This window comes from Carassius auratus, chromosome 1 (genome assembly GCF_003368295.1).
Source record: "Carassius auratus strain Wakin chromosome 1, ASM336829v1, whole genome shotgun sequence".
In the NCBI taxonomy this organism is placed as follows: Eukaryota; Metazoa; Chordata; class Actinopteri; order Cypriniformes; family Cyprinidae; genus Carassius; species Carassius auratus.
Genome location: NC_039243.1, coordinates 25,005,082 through 25,027,150, shown reverse-complemented (window position 1 = coordinate 25,027,150; position 22,069 = coordinate 25,005,082). Strand labels below are relative to the sequence as shown.

Here is a 22,069-nt window from a genome sequence, read left to right as displayed (position 1 = left end):
CCAGAGAAACAAATGTTAATTATAGGACTGTCACTTTTAGTTCGAAAATCAATTGCACAATCGATCTGACCAACCAAAAAAAGTTTCGAAAATGAAAATAGGGAATCAATTTTAACCAAATATGTACACCATTAATTTTAAAATAATTAAACAATTAAAAAATATTCATGTAACAAAATTCACAAACAAGCAGAAAAAGTATGCCTTGTGAAAGCTAGACAGAAAATATGCACCTATAAGACCCACTGACGTTGAAAGCGTCCTCTTATGCTGCGTTCACACCAAAAGCGAATGGAGCATCTGGTGCTAATTATTTCAATGTTAAGTTAATGTAAAGACACTTTTACGTGCGTCTGGAGGTCTCGCGGTGTGGTAGACATGAATTCGCCCCATTCGCGCATCTAGTTACAGGAGATTCTGAGTTATGAAAAGGACCATTGCAAGCTGACAGCGACCGGTAATACCCCCACCTTGCGCAGCTGTACCTGGGTGTCCCTGGGACATCAGTTCGGTCGGAGCGCATCTGATTTGAACAGTTGTTTGAAATGGATTGATCATTATTTTAAATAATCTTGGAGATTTTTGAATTTCCTAAATCATACATGCAGCCGGGTTGAAGCCGCAGTGATGTTTTTCTTTTATGTTATGGCAGCTGTCCCCTCTGCATATATATTTTTTCAAGAATGTTGCACTCCTGTTGCTGTTTGCTATTCTGCACGAAACTTAATGCCAATAAATAAGAAATATTTCTGACTTGTGCGTTTCCAGCGCTCTCTTTACGTTTGTCCGTTATTTGACGTTGAAAAAGGAAATGTCTTTTTTTAGACATGGAAAATACTGTAGATTTTACAATCGATTCAATGAACACTTATGTCTTAAAAATCGAAAATGATTTTTTCACAAAAGTGACAGCCCTAGTTAATGATAAATCCCCTGTTGTGTGTGTACTGGCTACTGTATACAGGCTTCCAGGTCACCATACAGACTTTATTAAAGTCTGATTTTACATCCGAGTTAGTTCTGGCTGCAGATAAAGTTTTAATAGTGGGTGATTTTAATATCCATGTTGATAATGAAAAAGATGCATTGGGATGAGCATTTATAGACAATCTGAACTCTATTGGGGTTAGACAACACGTTTCAGAACCTACACATTGTCGAAATCATACTCTAGATTTAATACTGTCACATGGAATTTATGATGATAGTGTTGAAATTATGCAGCCAAGTGATGATATCTCAGATCATTATTTAGTTTTGTGCAACCTTCATATAGCCAAAATTGTAAATTCTATTTCTTGTTACAAGTATGGAAGAACCATGACTTCTACCACAAAAGACTGCTTTCTAAGTTATCTTCCTGATGTATCCGAATTCCTTAGCATATCCAAAACCTCAGAACAACTTGATGATGTAACAGAAACTATGGACTCTCTCTTTTCTAGCATTTTAAATACAGTTGCTCCTTTACGCTTAAGGAAGGTTAAGAAAACCAGTATGACACTGTGGCAGGGGGGGCGTGGTTTAGCGAAGTCTGCAGCGGGAGAGAGGATCAGGAGATGAGCGGTAAATGAGTGGTTTGGGCAGAAATTATTATCACCTGTTTCTTGTTCTAGTAATTGGCGTGGAGAGGGTATAAAACGCCAGGAGAGACGGAAGCAAGTGAGAGAGAGTGGGACTGCTGGCGGAAGCCGAGACCGGAAACCGGAAGCCGGAAAGCGAAAGCACCGAGTGAACGCAGCAAAATAGAAGTCACCATATGGTGTTAGAAAACGTTTGTTTTATTTTTGTTAATAAATTAACGTCAGCAGTCCAGCCGACCCCTTGTCCTCTTCCTTACCCACACGAACTCACAACACTGGTGCCGAAACCCGGGAAGGAAGACGGACCGACGCCGCCGCCATGCAAAGCCCGTCCTCCACGCCGCTTGCGGACATCATCTCTTCCCTCACGGTCCTCCACCGCGAGCAACACCAGGCGCTGCTGGATCTGAAGACCGATCAGGAGCGACGGTTCCAGGCCATCGTCCAGGCCCAGCAGGAGGACCGCGAGAGGTTCCGGGGCTGGTTCGATCGGCAGGTTCGCGCTGAGGCCGCCGGGCCGCCCGCCATGCACCTGCCACTGCACAAGATGGGGGCCCAGGATGATCCGGAGGCCTTCCTGGAACTTTTTGAGAAGGCAGCCGAGGCCTGCGGGTGGCCCCGTGAGCAGTGGCCGGTGCGCCTCATTCCCCTGCTCTCCGGCGAGGCCCAGGTGGCCGCACAACAACTTCCAGTGGCGAACCTCCTGGTCTTCGACGACCTGAAGAGGGCCATCCTCCAGCGGGTCGGCCGATCGCCCGAACAACACCGACAACGCTTCCACTCCCTGGACTTGGGCGAGGCCGGCCGACCCTTCGCGTTGGTCCAACAGCTCCGGGACTCCTGCCGCAAGTGGCTACTGGCCGAGGGAAGCGACGTGGAGTGTGTCGTCGATCTGGTGGTGCTGGAGCAGTTCATCACTCGGCTCCCCAAGAAGACGGCCGAGTGGGTCCAGTGCCACCGCCCCGCGTCGCTGGAATCGGCCATCCACCTGGCGGAGGACCACATGGTGGCGTGCCCAGGGGTCGGCACACCCCCACCTACTAACTCTCTCTCCCCTTCTCTCTCTCCCCCTTCTCTCTCTCGCCCTGTCCCTCTCCCTAGGTCCCGTCCACCTGGCCCTCCTCGTGTCCCGCCCCGGGGGCGGAGCGGGACGGACCAAGGCCGTTTCGCAAATACAAGGGCCCCGCCCAGGGGGGCGGGCCTCGGGGCTGCGGGAGGGGACAGTACTTCCGTCTCTCCACTCTCTCCACGCCAATTCCCCTCTCCACTCCCTGCCATTGGGGCGGCAGGTAGGTCTGGGCTGGCCTGTTGGTGTTGCGGGGACCCGGAGCATTTCGTGGACAGGTGTCCAGTGATGGAGGTGGAGATGATGGTCCGGGTCCCGGACGACCCACGGGCCACCCCCGGTCAGGCTGGCGAGTACCAAATACCCGTGAGTATCAAGGGGGGTACATATCCGGCCTTGGTGTATTCAGGATGTAACCAAACCTCAATCCATCAAAGCCTGGTTCAACCGGGGGCGTTGGATACAAGCCGCATGGTTAAGGTGCGGTGTGTACACGGGGATGTGGTGGAATATCCGGTCGTCCCAATTTGGATTCAATTTCGGGGACAAAAACATAGTGTGGAGGTGGCGGTTAGTCCCCACCTCCGGCATCCAGTAATTTTGGGGATGAATTGGCCCGCGTTTACGGTTTTATTGGGGTCGTTATGTGCGGATGCCTCTTGGGGAAATAAGGCACGAAAGGAGACCGCACGGGTGCAGGTGGGGGAAACTGAGCCAGGACCGCTGGGGCCGGCTTCAGGGGAACCGAGCGGAATCGGGAGACTAACTCTCTCGGAGCACGATGACTTTCCCCTGGAGCAGTCTCAGGATGAGACGCTAAAACATGCGTTCCAACAGGTCCGCACCATCGATGGCCAGCCTCTCCGACCGGCCCTTCCACTCTCCTATCCCTATTTTGCCATTTTAAAAGACCGGTTGTATCGAGTGACCCAAGACGCTCAGACAAAAGTAAATACAACCCAGTTGTTAGTTCCAAAGAGCCGCAGGGAAATGCTTTTCCATGCGGCTCATTCTAATCCTATGGCGGGCCATTTGGGACAGGCAGCCACACTAAATCGCCTCATGACCCAATTCTTCTGGCCGGGCATTCATGACAACGTGCGCAGGTGGTGCGCGTCTTGTCCGGAATGTCAGTTGGTGAACCCACCGGCCGCTCCAAAAGCGCCGTTGCGCCCTCTCCCATTAATGCAGGCCCCCTTCGAAAGAATTGGTATGGACCTCATCGGGCCATTAGAGCGATCGGCAAGAGGACATCGCTTTGCATTAGTCATAGTTGATTATGCAACACGATATCCTGAAGCAGTGGCCCTCCGCAACATTTCCGCTAAAAGTGTTGCGGATGCCCTGTTTCGTCTTATCTCCCGGGTGGGGGTTCCAAAAGAAATCCTGATCAAGGCACGGCGTTTATGTCACGTACGCTATGCGAACTATACGGATTGTTGGGCATTAAGTCGATTCGAACGAGCGTCTATCACCCACAAACGGACGGCCTGGTCAAACGATTTAATCGCACTCTTAAATCCATGATCCGTAAGTTCGTTCAGGAAGACGCCAAAAAATTGGGATCGGTGGCTAGAGCCCTTGTTGTTCGCTGTGCGAGAGGTCCCACAAGCCTCCACGGGGTTTTCCCCCTTCGAGCTTCTCTATGGACGCCAGCCCCGGGGGGTGCTTGACGTTCTGAGAGAAACTTGGGAGGAGGGACCATCTCAGGGCAAAAACAAAATTCAATACGTACTGGACTTGAGAACAAAACTCCACACATTGGGGCGGCTATCAAGGGAGAATTTGTTACAAGCCCAGGACCGCCAGAGTCGGCTGTATAACAGGGGAACTAGGTTACTCAAATTTGCACCGGGAGAGAAAGTACTTGTATTACTCCCAACATCGAGCTCTAAATTATTGGCTAAGTGGCAGGGGCCGTTTGAGGTCGCACGCCAAGTCGGGGATCTCGATTATGAGGTAATACGGTCCGATAGGAACGGGTCGCATCAGGTTTACCATCTCAATCTCCTTAAAAAATGGAATGAGGCGGAATCAGTGATGTTGGCAACGGTGATTGGGGGGGAGGATGATCTCGGGCCAGAGGCGAATCTCAAACCACAATCCCTCGCCCTGGCTCCAGGTGGAGATCACCTCACGCCGTGCCAACTCACTGATTTAACGAAGTTACAGGCAGATTTTGCCGATGTCTTTTCGCCCCTACCGGGCCGTACTAACCTAATTCAGCACCATATCGAGACCGAGCCGGGCGTGGTAGTTCGCAGCCAGCCGTATTGCTTACCTGAGCACAAGAAAAAAGTAGTTCAGGCTGAATTAGGCGCTATGCTTGACATGGGGGTAATAGAAGAATCCAACAGTAACTGGGCGAGCCCGATAGTTTTAGTACCGAAAACGGACGGCTCAGTCCGGTTCTGTGTGGATTATCACAAGGTGAATGCTGTGTCGAAGTTCAACGCGTATCCAATGCCGCGGGTTGACGAGTTGCTTGATCGGTTAGGCACGGCTCGCTTTTATTCGACATTGGACTTAACGAAGGGTTATTGGCAGATCCCCTTGTCTCCATTATCCCGAGAAAAAACAGCTTTCACAACGCCTTTTGGTTTACACCAATTTGTTACCCTTCCCTTTGGCTTGTTCGGGGCGCCTGCAACCTTTCAGCGCCTCATGGATAGAATCTTGCGGCCCCATGCGGCATATGCGGCTGCCTACCTGGATGATATCATTATATTCAGTAATGATTGGCAGCGGCATATGCAGCATCTGAGGGCTGTTCTGAGGTCGCTGAGAGGAGCGGGCCTCACGGCCAACCCAAAGAAGTGTGCGATTGGGCGAGTGGAAGTAAGGTATCTGGGCTTCCACTTGGGGCATGGACAGGTGCGTCCCCAAATTGATAAGACAGCCGCTATTGCGACCTGCCCACATCCCAAGACCAAAAAGGAGGTGAGGCAGTTCTTGGGGCTGGCGGGATATTATAGGCGGTTTATTCCTAATTATTCGGACCTCACCAGCCCCTTGACTGACCTCACTAAAAAGGAGGTGCCAGATACGGTCCAGTGGACGGAGCCGTGTCAGCAGGCTTTTACCCAGGTCAAGGCTGCTCTATGTGGCGGGCCGTTATTACACTCTCCTGATTTTCTCTCCCTTTTCTGTTGCAGACAGACGCGTCGGACAGGGGGCTGGGGGCGGTCCTGTCCCAGGAGATAGAGGGGGAGGAACGGCCGGTGCTGTACATTAGCCGCAAGCTCTCAAAGAGAGAGGCTAAGTACAGCACCATTGAAAAAGAGTGCCTGGCCATCAGGTGGGCCGTCCTCACCCTCCGCTATTATCTCCTGGGACGGGAGTTCACCCTCTGTTCGGACCACGCTCCGCTGCAGTGGCTCCACCGCATGAAGGATACCAACGCGCGGATCACTCGTTGGTATCTAGCTCTTCAGCCTTTTAAATTCAAGGTGGTCCACAGGCCGGGTGTTCAGATGGCGGTGGCTGACTTCCTCTCCAGAAATGGGGGGGGGGGGGTGGGGGGGGGGCTCCCCGGCCTGAGTCGGGCGGTGGGGGTATGTGGCAGGGGGGGCGTGGTTTAGCGAAGTCTGCAGCGGGAGAGAGGATCAGGAGACGAGCGGTAAGTGAGTGGTTTGGGCAGAAATTATTATCACCTGTTTCTTGTTCTAGTAATTGGCGTGGAGAGGGTATAAAACGCCAGGAGAGACGGAAGCAAGTGAGAGAGAGTGGGACTGCTGGCGGAAGCCGAGACCGGAAACCGGAAGCCGGAAAGCGAAAGCACCGAGACGCAGCAAAATAGAAGTCACCATATGGTGTTAGAAAACGTTTGTTTTATTTTTGTTAATAAATTAACGTCAGCAGTCCAGCCGACCCCTTGTCCTCTTCCTTACCCACACGAACTCACAACAGACACCATGGTATAATGAGCATACCCGCACCCTAAAGAAAGCAGCCTGAAAAATGGAGCGCAGCTGAAGGAAAACAAAACTAGAGGTATTTTATATTGCTTGGTGGGAAAGTATCCTATCCTACAGAAAAGCATTAAAAACTGCTTGATCCGATTACTTTACTTCTCTTTTAAAACATAACCCCAGGTATTTATTCAATACAGTGGCTAAATTAACAAAAAATAAAGCCTCAACAAGTGTTGACATTTCCCAACACCACAGCAGTAATGACTTTATGAACTACTTTACTTCTAAAATCGATACTATTAGAGATAAAATTGCAACCATCAGCCGTCAGCTACAGTATCGCATCAAACAGTGCACTATAGACCCCCTGAGGAACAGTTCCACTCTTCTTCTACTATAGGAGAGGAAGAATTGTATAAACTTGTTAAATCATCTAAACCAACAACATGCATGTTAGACCCATCTAAGCCTCCAGAAGTCATAGATCCTCTTCAGACTATTATTAATTCCTCACTGTTATTAGGATATGTCCCCAAAACCTTCAAACTGGCTGTTATTAAGCCTCTCATCAGAAAACCACAACTTGACCCCAAAGAACTAGTTAATTATAGACCAATCTCGAATCTCCCTTTTCTGTCCAAGATACTAGAAAAGGTGGTATCCTCACTTCCAGTCAGGATTTAGACCGTATCATAGTACTGAGACTGCTTTCCTTAGAGTTACAAATGATCTGCTCTTATCATCTGATCGTGGGTGTATCTCTCTAATAGTTTTGTTGGATTTTAGTGCTGCGTTTGACACAATTGATCACAACATTCTTTTGCATAGACTTGAACACTTTGTTGGCATTAATGGTAGTGCTTTAGCATGGTTTAAATCGTACTTATATTACCGCCATCAGTTCGTAGCAGTGAATGAAGATGTATCATATCGTTCACAAGTGCAGTATGGAGTACTTCAAGGCTCAGCACTAGGGCCGCTACTCTTCATGCTTTATATGTTACCCTTGGGAGATATCATCAGGAAACATGGTGTTAGCTTTCACTGTTATGCTGATGATACTCAGCTCTATATTTCTTCATGGCCTGGTGAAACACACCAATTTGAAAAACTAATGGAATGCATAGTCGAAATAAAAATCTGGATGACGAGTAATTTCTTACTGCTAAATTCTGAAAAAACAGAGGTGTTAATTATAGGACCTAAAAACTCTGCTCTGTAATAATCTAGAACACGGTCTAAGACTTGATGGTTGTTCTATCAATTCTTTGTCATCAGTTAGGAAGCTAGGTGTGCTATTTGATCGCAATCTTTCCTTAGAAAGCCACGTTTCTAGCACTTTTAAAACTGCATTTTTCCATCTCAAAAATGTATCTAAATTACGGTCTATGCTCTCAATGTCAAATGCAGAAATGTTAATCCATGCATTCATGACCTCAAGGTTAAATTATTGTAATGCTTTATTGGGTGGTTGTTCTGCACGCTTAGTAAACAAACTACAGCTAGTCCAAAATGCAGCAGCAAGAGTTCTTACTAGAACCAGGAAGTATTACCATATTAGCCCGGTCCTGTCAAAACTGCACTGGCTCCCTATCAAACATCATATAGATTTTAAAATATTGCTTATTAATTATAAAGCCCTGAATGGTTTAGCACCTCAGTATTTGAATGAGCTCCTTTTAAATTATAATCCTCTACGTCCACTACATTCTCAAAACTCAGGCAATTTGATAATACCTAGAATATCAAAATCAACTGAGGGCGGCATATCCTTTTCCTATTTGGTGCCTAAACTCTGGAATAACCTACCTTAACATTGTTCGGGAGGGAGACACACTCTTGCAGTTTAAATCTAGATTAAAGACCCATCTCTTTAACCTGGCTTACACATAACATACTAATATGCTTTTAATATCCAAATCCGGATTTTTAGGCTGCATTAATTAGGTAAACTGGAACCGGGAACACTTCCCATAGCACCCTATGTACTTGCTGCATCATTAGAAGAATGGCATCTATGATAATATTTGTCTGTTTCTCTCTTATTCCGAGGTCACCGTAGCCACCAGATCCAGTCTGTATCCAGATCAGAGGGTCACTGCAGTCACCCGGATCCAGTACGTATCCAGACCAGATGGTGGACCACCTTGTCTCAGAGGACCACCAGGACAAGACCACAGGAAACAGATGATTCTTCTGCACAATCTGACTTTGCTGCAGCCTGGAATTGAACTATTGGTTTCATCTGGTCAGAGGAGAACTGGCCCCCCAACTGAGCCTGGTTTTTCCCAAGGTTTTTTTCTCTATTCTGTCACCGATGGAGTTTAGGTTCCTTGCCGCTGTCGCCTCTGGCTTGCTTAGTTGGGGTCACTTCATCTACAGCGATATCGCTGACTTGATTGCAAATTAATGCACAGACACTATTTAAATGAACAGAGATGATATCACTGAATTCAATGATGAACTGCCTTTAACTGTCATTTTGCATTATTGGCTGCATCCGAAAACTGAAAAATGCTGCCTTTGGAGGTCACATTCCAAGGTAGGAAGGCATCAAGGCACGTCGGAAATTAATGTCAGCTTCATTTCCTGTCTCCTGCGATGCCTTCATTTGGCTGGTTTTTGAAGGCAGCCTAATATATCCTTCGCTGCCTTTGATATGCCACAATCCTGTGCATTCCATTCTCTAACAGTTAAGCCAAAAAATAAAGATGGCGTCTGAAAGTTTCGGCGGTGGTCAGTTTGTGTGTAAATGTATGTTTCTGAACAATGTTTTACACTTTTTATGTAATTTCTAGTGAGAAATTAATATTGCAGTAATGAAATATCCACTTAGTTATCACAAGGATCTCTATATTTTGCTGTAGATCATTAAACCATTACTCCGCCTCAGAAGCCTGTCCAAAATCTGTTTCATTAGGTGCCTTCGGCCAAAAGCGCTGCCTGCAAAGTCATTACCTACGCTCCCGTCACATTTTGCAACCTGCCACCTCCTCTTCTGGAGTCAGAAACATCAGAGGTCACTTCATACCATTCACATTCCAGGATTGCACAACCGGGCAGCGGACAAGCGGTCATCAGCTGCGCTACTCTGGGAATGGAGGCTCCATCCCCAGATGGTCCAGCTGATTTGGAGACATTTCAGAGCCACTCAGGTAGACCTGTTTGTGTCTCCAGAGAATTTTTACTACCAGTTGTTTTACTCCTTGACCTAAGGAACACTTGGCATGGATGCACTGGTACACAGCTTAGCCTTCACAAGTATGCGTTTCCCCCAGTGAGCCTTCTCGCACAGACATTGTGCAAGATCAGGGAGAATGAGGAACAGGTCCTGCTTGTGGCGCCTTATTGGCCCACTCGAACCAGGTTCCCAGTACTGATGCTGATGAGTAGGTACTGATGAGGAAGGATCTACTGACTCAGAGACTGGGCACTCTTTGGCACCCACGTCCAGACCTCTGAAGAGTCGTGCTGTCCTTTCTGCACCAGGGGTTGGAACGAAGGCTGTCTCCCTCCACCATTAACTCTTTCAGTGGTGAGTTTAAAATATTCTTACAGTTCCCACAGAGTAACTTTTTTTAAGCGGACGTTATATTAGAATGTTTCCCCTTACTGTTTATATGGCGACTGTCATGCTCGTAACACATCGCAGCCACAATAACATTGCATATGACAGATGGATCGCTTTTATTTTGTTTTTGCTTTTTTATTTAAAATATTCACAAACTTGCCTAACATGTCAAGAACAATCTGATATTCTGATTCACAAATATGTGTAAATGAGTGAGTTACGTCATTTAAAAACCTTTCTTAATTACCTTGATTGTGATCTGTAATGTGACATGGGCACTGCAAGTATATCAAATTTACAGCACTTATAAAATATAAATAAGTGGCTGGTGAACTGGGTGAAGAATAGAGTGAACTTATCTTATATGGATCTTATATGAATAAAACCCATTGGCAAATAAAATTTGAATAGATTGCTGCTTCCATAAACATCTGTGTGTATTTTACACACTCCAGATGTATTGTTTTAATTGTACTTATGTGTATTTAATGTCAGAAAACTGAAATATGCATTATGTTGTTAAGAGCAATGCATAGTTGTGATAATGACAAGCGCAGTGCAGTCATTTGGCAGTTATTGTGACATCACCAAACATTCTAAATCCCATATGTGGTACTGTACTTGTTAAGGAAAAATCAGGACAGGAGACTGAAAGTAACAGAAACACAGTTTATTGAGACACAAGCAGAGGAGTGGGTAGTGCAGGGTGATGAGATGGTGCTGGAGGCAGTGATGAAGGGATCCGTAGGAGAATGGTTTCAGACGCTGGAGGACACACACACACGAGGAAGACGGGGAGCTTCTAGAGATCGCTCGAGAGAGGTAGGTAGAGATAGAGTTAGTCTTTAGAGTAAGCATTCAGGTAAGACCTTGTTGCAAACAAGAACGGACGCTGACTGGGTGCATGTGTGTGGTATTTGTAGTGAGGAGGTGATTGCAGGTGGATGAGGATCAGGTGGGAGTGATTAGTATTCAGGTGAGGGAGTGCATTGTGATTGGTTGGTGGTGGGACCTGTCGTGTCTGTAACAGTACCCCCCTCACCTCGGCCCACTTCTAAGAGCCGAGGACCCAGATGACATGGTGGACGTCCTCTTCCTCTAGGAGCCGGTCTTTCGGGATGATTGGAGTGGAAGGTGTCTAGTAGGTTCGGATACAGGATGTCGTTGCATGGGACCCATGAGCGTTCCTGTGGACCGTATCTTTCCCAGTCCACTAGGTACTCAAGTTGTCCACCACGCTGCCGGGAGTCCAGGATTTCACGAAGTTCGTAGGCAGCTCCTTCTTCAAGGAAGAGAGGAGGGGGCTTTGGCTACGCCAGGCTCTGTGGAGGGAGAAACAGAGGGATGGTAAGGCTTGAGGAGTGACACATGGAAAGTGGGGTGAATCCAGTACTCAGGTGGTAATTGGAGTTTGAAAGTAACCGGATTGATCTGCTCTATGATGGTGATTCTTCTAGGTTTTCTTCTGGGGCGTGACACCGGGACAGGGCGTCAGCTTTGATGTTCTTGGCCCCTGGGTGGTACGAGATGGAGAAGTTGAAGAATAGCGGGCGAAGAACCCAGCACCCAGCGGGCCTGTCTTGGATTCAGCCTTTTGGCAATGCGTAGATACTTAAGGTCCTCATGGTCTGTGAGGACTAGAAAATTGGCTCCCTCCAGCCAATGCCTCCATTCCTCTAGGGCCAACTTGATGGCCAGCAGCTCGCAGTTGCCGATGTTGTAATTGACCTCCGCCGGGTTGAGCTTCCGAGAGAAGAAGGCACATGGATGGAGGCATCTGGGATTCCCCTGCTGCTGCAACAGGACCGCTCCCACTCCGGTGGTGGAGGTGTCGTCTTCGACGGTGAAGTACCAATTGGAGTCAGGATGCACCAGAAGTGGAGCAGTCGTGAAAGCCTCCTTGAGGGAGTTGAAGGCCTCTGTGTTGGCTGGGGTCCATGACAGAGACTTGGGTTTGTTTCAGAGGAGGCTAGTGAGAGGGTTGGTGATAGAACTGTTATTTGAATGAAGTGTCTGTAGAAATTGGCAAAGCCGAGGAATCGTTGGAGTTCTTTGATGGTGGGAGGAGTGGGCCAGTTTCTGACAGCATTCACCTTCCCCTCGTCCATCTGGATGCCACTGCTGTTGATGTTATACCCAAGGAACTGCACTGAGGGCTGATGGAAGGAGCATTTCTCGGCCATGATGTATAGCTGAAAGGCCCTCAGGCATTGCAGGACCTCCGCAATGTGGCAACGATGTTCCGCTAGGCTCCAGGAGTAAATGAGGATATCATCTATATAGACGATGAGGATATCATCTATATAGACGAGGACGAAATAATGGAGGAACTCCCAGAGCACCTCATAGATGAAGTCTTGGAACCAATGCAGGGCCGCAAGCCTCCATCCTTCTTCTCCACAAAGAAAAAACTGGAAGCAGCAGGGGAGGTAGATGGATGGATGTAACCCTGAGCCAGTGCCTCCTTGATGGCCTTCTCCTCTGGGATGGAAAGCGGATATATCCTTCTTTTAGACACGGGTTCAACCAGAAGCAGATTTATGGCACAGTCCCATGGCCCCATGTTTGGGGATGAATACGTCACTGAAGGGGGCGTAACAGGTCGGAATGGATATGGATTGCTTTTCTACCGGGCTCTCGATGGAGGTGGTACATACAGGTAGAGGTTCCGGGGGGAGTTTGGCTGGAACAGGGAATGCAGTGATACAGCCCTGGAAACAGGAATCGCCCCACTTGGCTGCCGATGGAGTCTTGCGGCCCTGCATTGGTTCCAAGACTTCATGGGGTGATCCGAACACCGATGCAACCGGTTCTTTACTCGTGAACGAGTCAGTCTATTGTTCGCTATCTGGCTCGGCTCTGTGTTCATCTTCACAGCAGTTCAGTCAGTGTACTGTTTGAGTGCATGCATTACTCCCGGATATTGGTTTGTTTGACCTGAGAGGGAGTGTCAGCCACATTAAAAAAGTGAACAGCTTAAGTCATTTGTGGATTAATGCGTATTAGAGATGCTAACCGTTTAAAACGATTCAGTTCGATTTGGTGAACTGAATGATTCGTTCGCGAACCGGATGTCCAGACTGCTTTGATTTGAACTCTTTCTTACAATAGACACAGAAGAGAAGACAATGCTGAATAAAGTCGTTTTTGCCATTTTTGGACCAAAATGTATTTTCGATGCTTCAAAAAATTCCAACGGACCCTCTGATGTCACATGGACTACTTTGGTGATGTTTTTCTTACCTTTCTGGACATGGACAGTATACCGTACACACAGCTTCAATGGAGGGACTGAGAGCTGTTGGACTAAATCTAAAATATCTTAAACTGTGTTCCGAAGATAAAAGGAGGTCTTACATGTTTGGAACAGCATAAGGGTGAGTTATTAATGACATAATTTTCATTTTTGGGCGAACTAACCCTTTAATGTTTATACAACAATGCCTGGATGATGATTCATTCTGATGATTACTTCTTCCATACATGAAGTTGGCATTTTTTATAAGAATGGTTAATTAAATGAAAAGCAAATAATGCAGTGTAACCATATGTACGCATGGTCCTGGGTACACATTTTTATGGCAAGTTTACTTTTTTTCCCCACGGTTTGTGAGAGCATTTTTCAATGGATTTTTTTATACATCAAGAATCCATAGTTCTTTTAAGTATGTTTAAACTACCTAAATCTACCAGACAAACATTGGACCTGACAACATCCTCGGATTAGTTAAAAAAGGGTATCTCCAGCAAATACTGTCCCTTGATAATTCTAAATGTGACTGGATAAGTGATTTGATTTTCTATTTTAAAATGAAGCTTATAAATGAAGAGTGTGGTGTTATCTGCAGTGACCTTTTCTATTATGCTGCACAAAATTAGACTGCAATGGCTAGGAGCCTCAGATCTGTAGTTATGGCAGTAGTAGTAGTGCTTTGCATAATGGACACAGAGGTATTTCAGACTGGATAAACAAGATTGAATTCTTAGAGAATGCAGCCATGAGCTTCGCGGTGATGGCACAGGTTGTGAGGTCTGAGGTGGAATTATGTGAGTAGGATTATACACAGAGAGATGCTGTTGCTTGGAAACAAATACTGCAAAGCAGCTAAATGAAAGGTGACATTACTTTCACTGACGAAACTTGGTAAAGTGCAAATGCTCTTTGAAGCTAAGCAGTTCTCAATGTAAAGGTTCACCAAGAACGATATGACAGTAAATATATTGGCATCCACACAAGTGGGTGATAATTTTCAGTTTATTATGTAAGTGTGCACTGCTTTTTTGCTTTTTTTTCTGCTTCTTTAAATGCTTGTGCTCTTTAAAGTGGATTTTGATCAGCTGTCAATGTTTACATCATTCATCAGCTGGAAAACAATTGTTCTGAAAGTAATTCCAGCACTATCTTTCCTCCATGCAGTTATTGTTATTGCTGTGGTGTCGATAACCAGATTCTTTTAGAATTAAAATTATTATTAGAACTTTCTTAGTTATCTTCCTTGGTGTGAATAATAGTCTGAATAATAACAAGTCTGATGTTGTTTACAGACTAAAACTTTGAACAGCTGTACAAGAAATGTTGTTTCTTTGTTCCATCCATTTATTGCGGCCTAAAAGCACAAACAAATTCTTCACTTAATTTAAACCATGTCACTTTTTGGTAGAAAAGCAAGAATGTGATGGAAAAAGAGAAGATATTAAAAGTATTCACTCAAAACTTTAAAAAGCATATTAGGTTTTGTATATGAACCTAGAATTATGATATAAAACACATAAAAATCAGTTAACACAAGAATCATTGTGAGTAATCGACCTATCACAGACTCCTTTTGTGTCAAAATGAAGTGGCTTTCTAAAGAAAAGGTTTAAAAACTAATTGACTTAGATGGAACCTTGTTTTAAGAAATACTTCCAATGCCATTTAAACAGTTATGTCTGAGTTAATTTTTAAAGAGAATCCCAGGCCATAATCCAGTTTGGTTAACATATACTGTACATTTAAAAACCTGGCCTAAAAGGGCCTTGTGAAAGAGTCTGTGTGTTAATTAAAGGGGTCATATGGCGTTGCTAAAAAGAACATTATTTTGTGTATTTGGTGTAATGCAATGTGTTTATGCAGTTTCATTATTATACATTATAATACATTAACTTCCACATAACGTACATTATTGTTGCTCCTCTATGCCCCGCCTTTCTGAAATGCGTAGATTTTTACAAAGCTCATTGAACTCATTGTACTGAAAAGCAAAGTATACGTTGGTTGGTCAGCTATCGTTGTGATTGGCTGAATGCCTCAAGCGTGTGAAAGAAAATTTACACCCCTTAACATCCTATGATGCCGCCTCCCGGCATGATGAGACAAAATCAATAAAACCCATGAACTAGGCATTTGTTACATGCAGTGGGGACATAATTATATGATTGTAATGACTTATACTTATGTCTTATTACATGTTGCATTACGTATCGCGCTGCATGTCTGCATTCGTGATCGGAGAAACCACAAACAAGCTCTACTCTACACTACTCAAAACTAGCATTTGAATCATCAGTGGCAAATTCTTTAAATATGTAAACATAGTTACAGGCTGTGAGTCTGAAGCGTCAGACTGTCCTTGCAAAGTTGGAAGTGCCCCACTTTATAGAAACAGCCTTTGTACACAGAAGCATTGTAGGCTTCTGGTTCAGGAAACAATCCTTGTCCTCTGTAAAATGCGTTGCCTACATCTGAATATTTGGGTTGAACTGTTCTGGAACAGTGTTGTAAATACAACTCAAACACTGATTTCTAGCTGTGTCCTCTTTTGGAAGGCAAAACAAAGTAGTTTCGCTTCCAAAATGAAACGCACAGTGTCTCTACAACATGGCGGTGGCAGCAACAGCGAAAATAAAAGTCTTTCTTTCTTTGCATGAACAATTGGGTGCCGTTATGCAAATCTTCCCACATCCTGACATAGACGTTGGGGGCATGTTAGAATGAGCCACTTTAGGAGGGTGGGGTTGACTCTTAACTTTTATAAAAAATATCTCTTTGGATTTGAGACTTTAGTCTTTGCAACTTTACAGATCTTCTTTATGCACCAAGAGCTTGTAACACTCCAAAGGGAAAGAAAACATTTAAATCACATTATTTGACCTCTTTAAGATTGTAACTGAATCTCTTCATGAATTGATCAACAAATTGTAGACAACAATCATCATGAGTTGAAAAAACACGCAGATCCTATGAGACATGCCATTCTGTGGGAATGCAATTCTATATATCTACTGACTAAATTTCAGGGATATGAATGTTTAACAATCTTCAAACATAAAACAATTTATTAAAACCATTTATTTAAATGCCATATAAATGAATCTATTAGGCAAATCGTTGTCAAATGTTACTTAATATATAATTTCTAACATCTACAGTAGGTGTTAGAGGGAAGTTTCCATAATTATTTGCTGACTGAAAGATCTAAGACAAAGAAAGTGAGAATGGGAGACACTTTCGGTTCTGACTCATACAATAAGCACTTTCTTTATCCCTGATCCTCTAAAGAACGACATTCTCCCATCAAGGAATACAAACCCAATATCACTCTCTTGATGGGAACTTGTAGAGCAGAGATGGGCCACTTAAGCTGCAGTCGTAGATCCAGGCAGCTGGCAAAGAATGTGCTTTATAACTAACCATTCCAAGGACACAGCTGGGACAAATGAAAGAAGGAATTCTTTCCCATGAATTAGCTCTATTTTGCATGCTGGATAAGTACAGGATAAACAAGCACACATATTCACAGATTTCTTAGCAACGCTCATTAATTGCACTCCAATTGGCTGATGAATGCAGAAATACATAAAGCAGAATTTGGAACGACTAAAATTAGATTAACATTTTTTTTTCTAATAATTCTCTTTTTATTTATTGCTGTCTATCTCAACTAAAACAAAACACACACAAACACACACACACACACAAAAGTAATATGGAGAAAATGTATATAGGCTACTTGACATTCATTCCAACATTTTAGACTGGGAAAGTGGCTTTTAAACACGTAAAAGCAATTAAGAAAAAAGTAATTTGGAAACCATAGCTGCAAGCAACAAAACAAACTGCACATTGACGCTATAAAATGTTACATAAATACTACAAATTATTCGCAGCTAGAGTAGCTATGTCGAAAAACGCGCATGCTTGCAGCTGCAAACTAAACTGCGTCTCAAAACGAGCAGAATATAAAGAAACGTCAAAAGAAACTATGGAGCAAACGCGCTATTGAGGATGAATTGACCACCATGCACTCACCCATGTTGCGTTCTCTGTGTTCGGGGGGAGTTAGTGAAAGTTCGGCGGGTGTTCGGAGTGAAAAGTGTTTCGCTCAAATGAACAAATGTGCCGCTCCAGTTCAAGACCATCGCCTCGGTGACGTCACTGTGTGGGGTCCCCGGACTAGGCTACTTTTTCCTCCATAAGCGCAATGATGGTAAAAGAAGTGCTTGTATTGCTAGTGGACTACTACAATAAATATTCATTAGAAACATATGAGCGATAAACAAAGTACGATAAAGCACATAGTAATACTCGCTCATGGTAACGAAAAGTGTTGGGAAAATTTTGTTTTCTGTTTATTCATTAGAAAAGAAAATCACCATTATATAGGTTAGACACCAAGCAGACAAATATATGTTTTTTTTTTTTTTTTTTTTTTTTTTTTTTTGGCATTTCATGTTGTTCTAAACTTTGATACTGAATGTGTGGGGAGCCCAGAGAGTACAACAGAATATAAATTGCCTGATGCTCAGAGAAATCCACCATGGCAACCAGCTGGGAACTCTATTCAGTTTTGGCCATTTGGCATTATGCCAGCATGGCCTCACTAAGTGGACAAACAGAGAAGATCCAAATTTCTCAGATCCTGGAGAAAATAATGTTACAATGCTACATTTGGGGGTCTCATTTTAATAGCTTATCTGAATTGTCAGTTTTCCATTGGCTATTTAAGAAAATACAATAAGAGACTGTGGACACAATTAGACATATTGCACTTTAGTTCTTAACTAATAATTAGCATTACATAAAATATTTAATGCAAGTTTATCTTGACAAAAATGAGCCAGACCTCTGTTTTAAATAAAAGAATAGTTTTCCCAAAAATTACATTTTGCCAAAAATATATTCAACTTCAGGCCATCCAAGATGTACAGAATTTGAATTTTGGGGTGAACTTTTCTTTCAACTGTTTTAATTAATTTTGGGAGTAACCACTTTTTCCACTTTAGCAACATGCAGTAACACTGACAATACGTTTTTGTAGCCACAATACCAAAGGCTTGCCTTTTAAAATCTATTCACAAGCAGTCACAGGGTAACCACTAAAACAGTGATCTTTAATTGGATCTCCAGAGATGGATGTCCAAAATAGAATAAGATCTTTTTTTATTTTCATTGAAAAACTCTAATCAGACAGGATTATAATCTCTAAAGCATAATAAGCACTAAATACTTTATAGTAACTGGCACACCCACACAGATTTCAATGCAATACATTTATTAATCAAATCACATTCATTAAACAATGACTAATTTGCAAAGTAAAAGTGTAAAAACTGCACTAGAGAATAAGCCGGGAAACACTGTCTCAAGTGCTCATGTGAGATGCAAAAAGAGGAGACAGACAAAACACTTTAACCAAAGACTGTGGGGGTGGCAATGACCCAGTTAGGGAGAAATGACTACATGAAAAGAACGACTATGAAATCCACACAGCACTTCCATCATTTACATGATATGAGAAACTTAAGATAGAACTGTGTTGTCTGTGGATGCCACTACATACAGACAAATGTAGCTATCGCAAAAGAAAATGAGTGCAAGTCAGGAATTACAGAACTCATTTCTGAGTATTTATTAAATATTTATTAAATATGCTGTCTGTATGTTTTATCTGCTATTAGGACCTAATAAGTGTTTGTTCTATAAATGCAAAAGGTCCTCTAAGATGCTGATTTGATGCATCACTTCAGTAGTCAGTACAGCAGTTCAGAAAACAGGTTCTTCATTCTGTGATGTTTGCCAGCCTTACTAATGATGGAGTCTGATCATCCTACAGGTTTAGTGGTATAATAGGCCAGTACTTGGGCTGTTTTTTTTTTTGTCAGAGCTGTGGTCAAAGGTGAGCTGCATTACTGTTTCCATCCCCAGAATCTTTGCTGCATCTTTACCAAACAGCTTCTTCATCTCTGCAGTCCTTTCTCCAGAATGCTCTGAAGGGGGCAGGATGCTGCACCAAGAATCTCTACACAAGTCTTGGTCAGCTGGAACATATGAGTCCTGCTGCTCTGCCTCCATCTGCTGTTGTTTCTCTACATAGCAGAGCATTGAGTAATATCATGACTAGGAAAATCCATTGAAGGGATAGTTAACCCAAAAATGAAATTTTTATCTTTATCTGCCTACCCCCAGGGCATTAAAGATGTAGGTGACTTTGTAGAATGCAAACAATGATTTTTAACACAAACCGTTGAAATCTTTCAGTCTTATAATGGAGGTGAATGGGAATCACGGCTAATACAATAAAACAAACAAAAAAACATACACAAACAAAATCAAATAAAACTCTGTGGCTTGTGATGATACATAGACACAAAATGATCAGTCTGTGCAAGAAACTGAAAAGTATTTATGTCGGTTTTTTGCCTGCTTGAGAACCCTCTCAGGAGGACGGACTTAGGAGAGTCACAACTATATAAATACTGTTCAGTTTTTTGCACAGACCAATAGTTTTGTGTCTTTATACATCAATGTATCATATTGAGTCGCAGGGTTTCATTTTAAATATATTTAAAAAATATATATTGTCATCCATGATTCCCATTCACATCCATTATAAGACTGACAGATTGCAATGGATTGTGTTAAAAATTGAGTTAAAAAAGTCACCTACATCTTGGATGCCCTGGGGGTAAGCAGATAAACATCAAATGTTCATTTTTGTGTGAACTATCCCTTTAAGGCTTTAAAACCCCTAGTTGATATGCTTAGTTTTTTATTAATAGTATTTAGCCTTTTTCTTGCCATCAGTGATCATTTCAGAAAATATTCCTGTACAAGTTATGAATCACTGTCCCACAATGTTGTCAACCAAGCCAGTACATTAAATATGAGATCACATACTGTACCATCAGGTCAGTATTCAACCATGAATGCATAATCCCAAAATGATTGCAGTGAATTATTGGAGTGCACCTCTCCTTTAAGCAGGCTTAGTGTGTAAAACAGATGCCCAGTGTGAGGAGACTGCATGACTACAGTGGGGACATTCTGGGATAATGAGTTTGGCACAGCACCACTGCTCCTTTCAAGCTCTCATCCAACATTTCCCAACATAAAAGAATTATCTAAGCAAATCAAATTGGAGAAGGGGAGATTTAGGGTTGTCTGTGTCTTCAGTATGCTTTTTCATGATATTCCGGGTTCCAGATTCTCGCTTCATCTTGGTTTTTGTTTTTGTTACTCTATTGTATAACATCTATTTTTTGTTTGTTTGCATTGATTGAATTGTGTATGCTTTTTTTCTGCTGTTCTCTGTTTATACTTACATCCTGTTCTTTTGTTGTTTTCCTTTTCGTTTTGTTAAGCAATCATGAGGTCATGAAAGGTGGCATATATTAATATTATTATTATTATGAATTAGCTCAAAAGAGAGAACTCATACAATCACCATGTTCCAGAATTAAACACCAAAATAAAACAAATGCATTAAAATTGTTTCAGCAACAAAACAACTAAATATATCTCTATAATAATAACAATAATGTAAACTATGTGGTGACTTAATATTGGAGTGAAACCCCAAAAAGTGCAAGTTCTTGCTGCTGACAGGTCAGATTTTATAAAAGTTTCTAAGCATGTTGCTAACCACTTACTGAGTTTCTGTGTTGCTCTGTCTGGTCAAAATATTGTTGCAGCTCTTCTGAGATGTAAATGTTACTGACGTCACACTCAATCTGGCTCTCATCTGAACTCTCCTCCTCAGTCTCACTGTCTGAATCAGTGACTTCATTTTCCCTTTCTACTTCTCTACCTGTTGTTCTGTCTCTATGACCGTTCCTCCAACTCTCTTCTTCATGCCAACCCTAGTATGGATGAATGGCAGAGGGGTACATGGAATACAGTGCCTTGATGTAGCCAAGCTCCAATGCTTTTCTGTACACCCGATTATGCCTCTGGTGCCAGCTCATGGCCTGCTGGTAGTGCTGCCAGTATCGGGTGTAAACTGAGTGGGTGTACCACACTTTTCCATCACCCTGACTGACCTGGAACACAACATTTTGACGTTGACTAATCAGTAAAAAGTGCTTGAAATGATCATTCTGTGTTAGAATGCAGAATCAATCATATAGCATTGAGTGGCTGTATAATATTGATGAAACAGTACACAGTAACAATTACTTACTTACACAGTAAGATTTTAACATTATGAAGAGGCGACTAGTTAATGGAATCTATTTCTGTACCTGTTAGTAAGAAATGTATTAGCTTGATTTCAATTACCAGTAAACATTTATATATGTACAGTGGTTGACAATGGAGGAAAATCATTTTGCCATAATACAAGGAAACAAAGTTATCTAGTAACTTCGGGAGTGCTCTTAAAACAACACAAGCGTACTATCAATACTCTAATAATTAAAAATATTAGACAATAAACTTAAACTAGAATTTTTTAGTTGCACTTTTAATCACTTGTGCCTTTTCTTGCCATGAGAGTCAGTAGAATCAGTTATTTTAAGGAGGACATGGCAATCTGTCATTCAATTAGTCGACCACGTGCTCCTTGTAAACCAATCATTTAATGTCTCTGACGTTAAGCAGCTGGCTTACAGGGGTCCTATTAAGCCGTTTCACTTTTTCAACTTTAGTTAGTCTGTAATGTTGCTGTTTGAGCGT

At 43.1% G+C, this 22,069-nt stretch overlaps 1 protein-coding gene and 1 pseudogene across 1 annotated transcript in view; both read right to left on the bottom strand.

Moving 5' to 3' along the window:
• Positions 1-17,570, bottom strand: part of LOC113105468 (neuronal membrane glycoprotein M6-b) — a 66,847-nt gene extending 49,277 nt beyond the window's left edge. Inside the window, exon 1 of the mRNA XM_026266557.1 lies at positions 17,426-17,570. Within this exon, the coding sequence (XP_026122342.1) occupies positions 17,426-17,429 (4 nt within the window). The 5' untranslated portion in view covers positions 17,430-17,570. The remainder of the gene's footprint in view (positions 1-17,425) is intronic.
• A 1,653-nt stretch (positions 17,571-19,223) lies between these two features.
• Positions 19,224-21,597, bottom strand: LOC113107358 (gem-associated protein 8-like; annotated as a pseudogene).
• Positions 21,598-22,069: the final 472 nt, after the last annotated feature.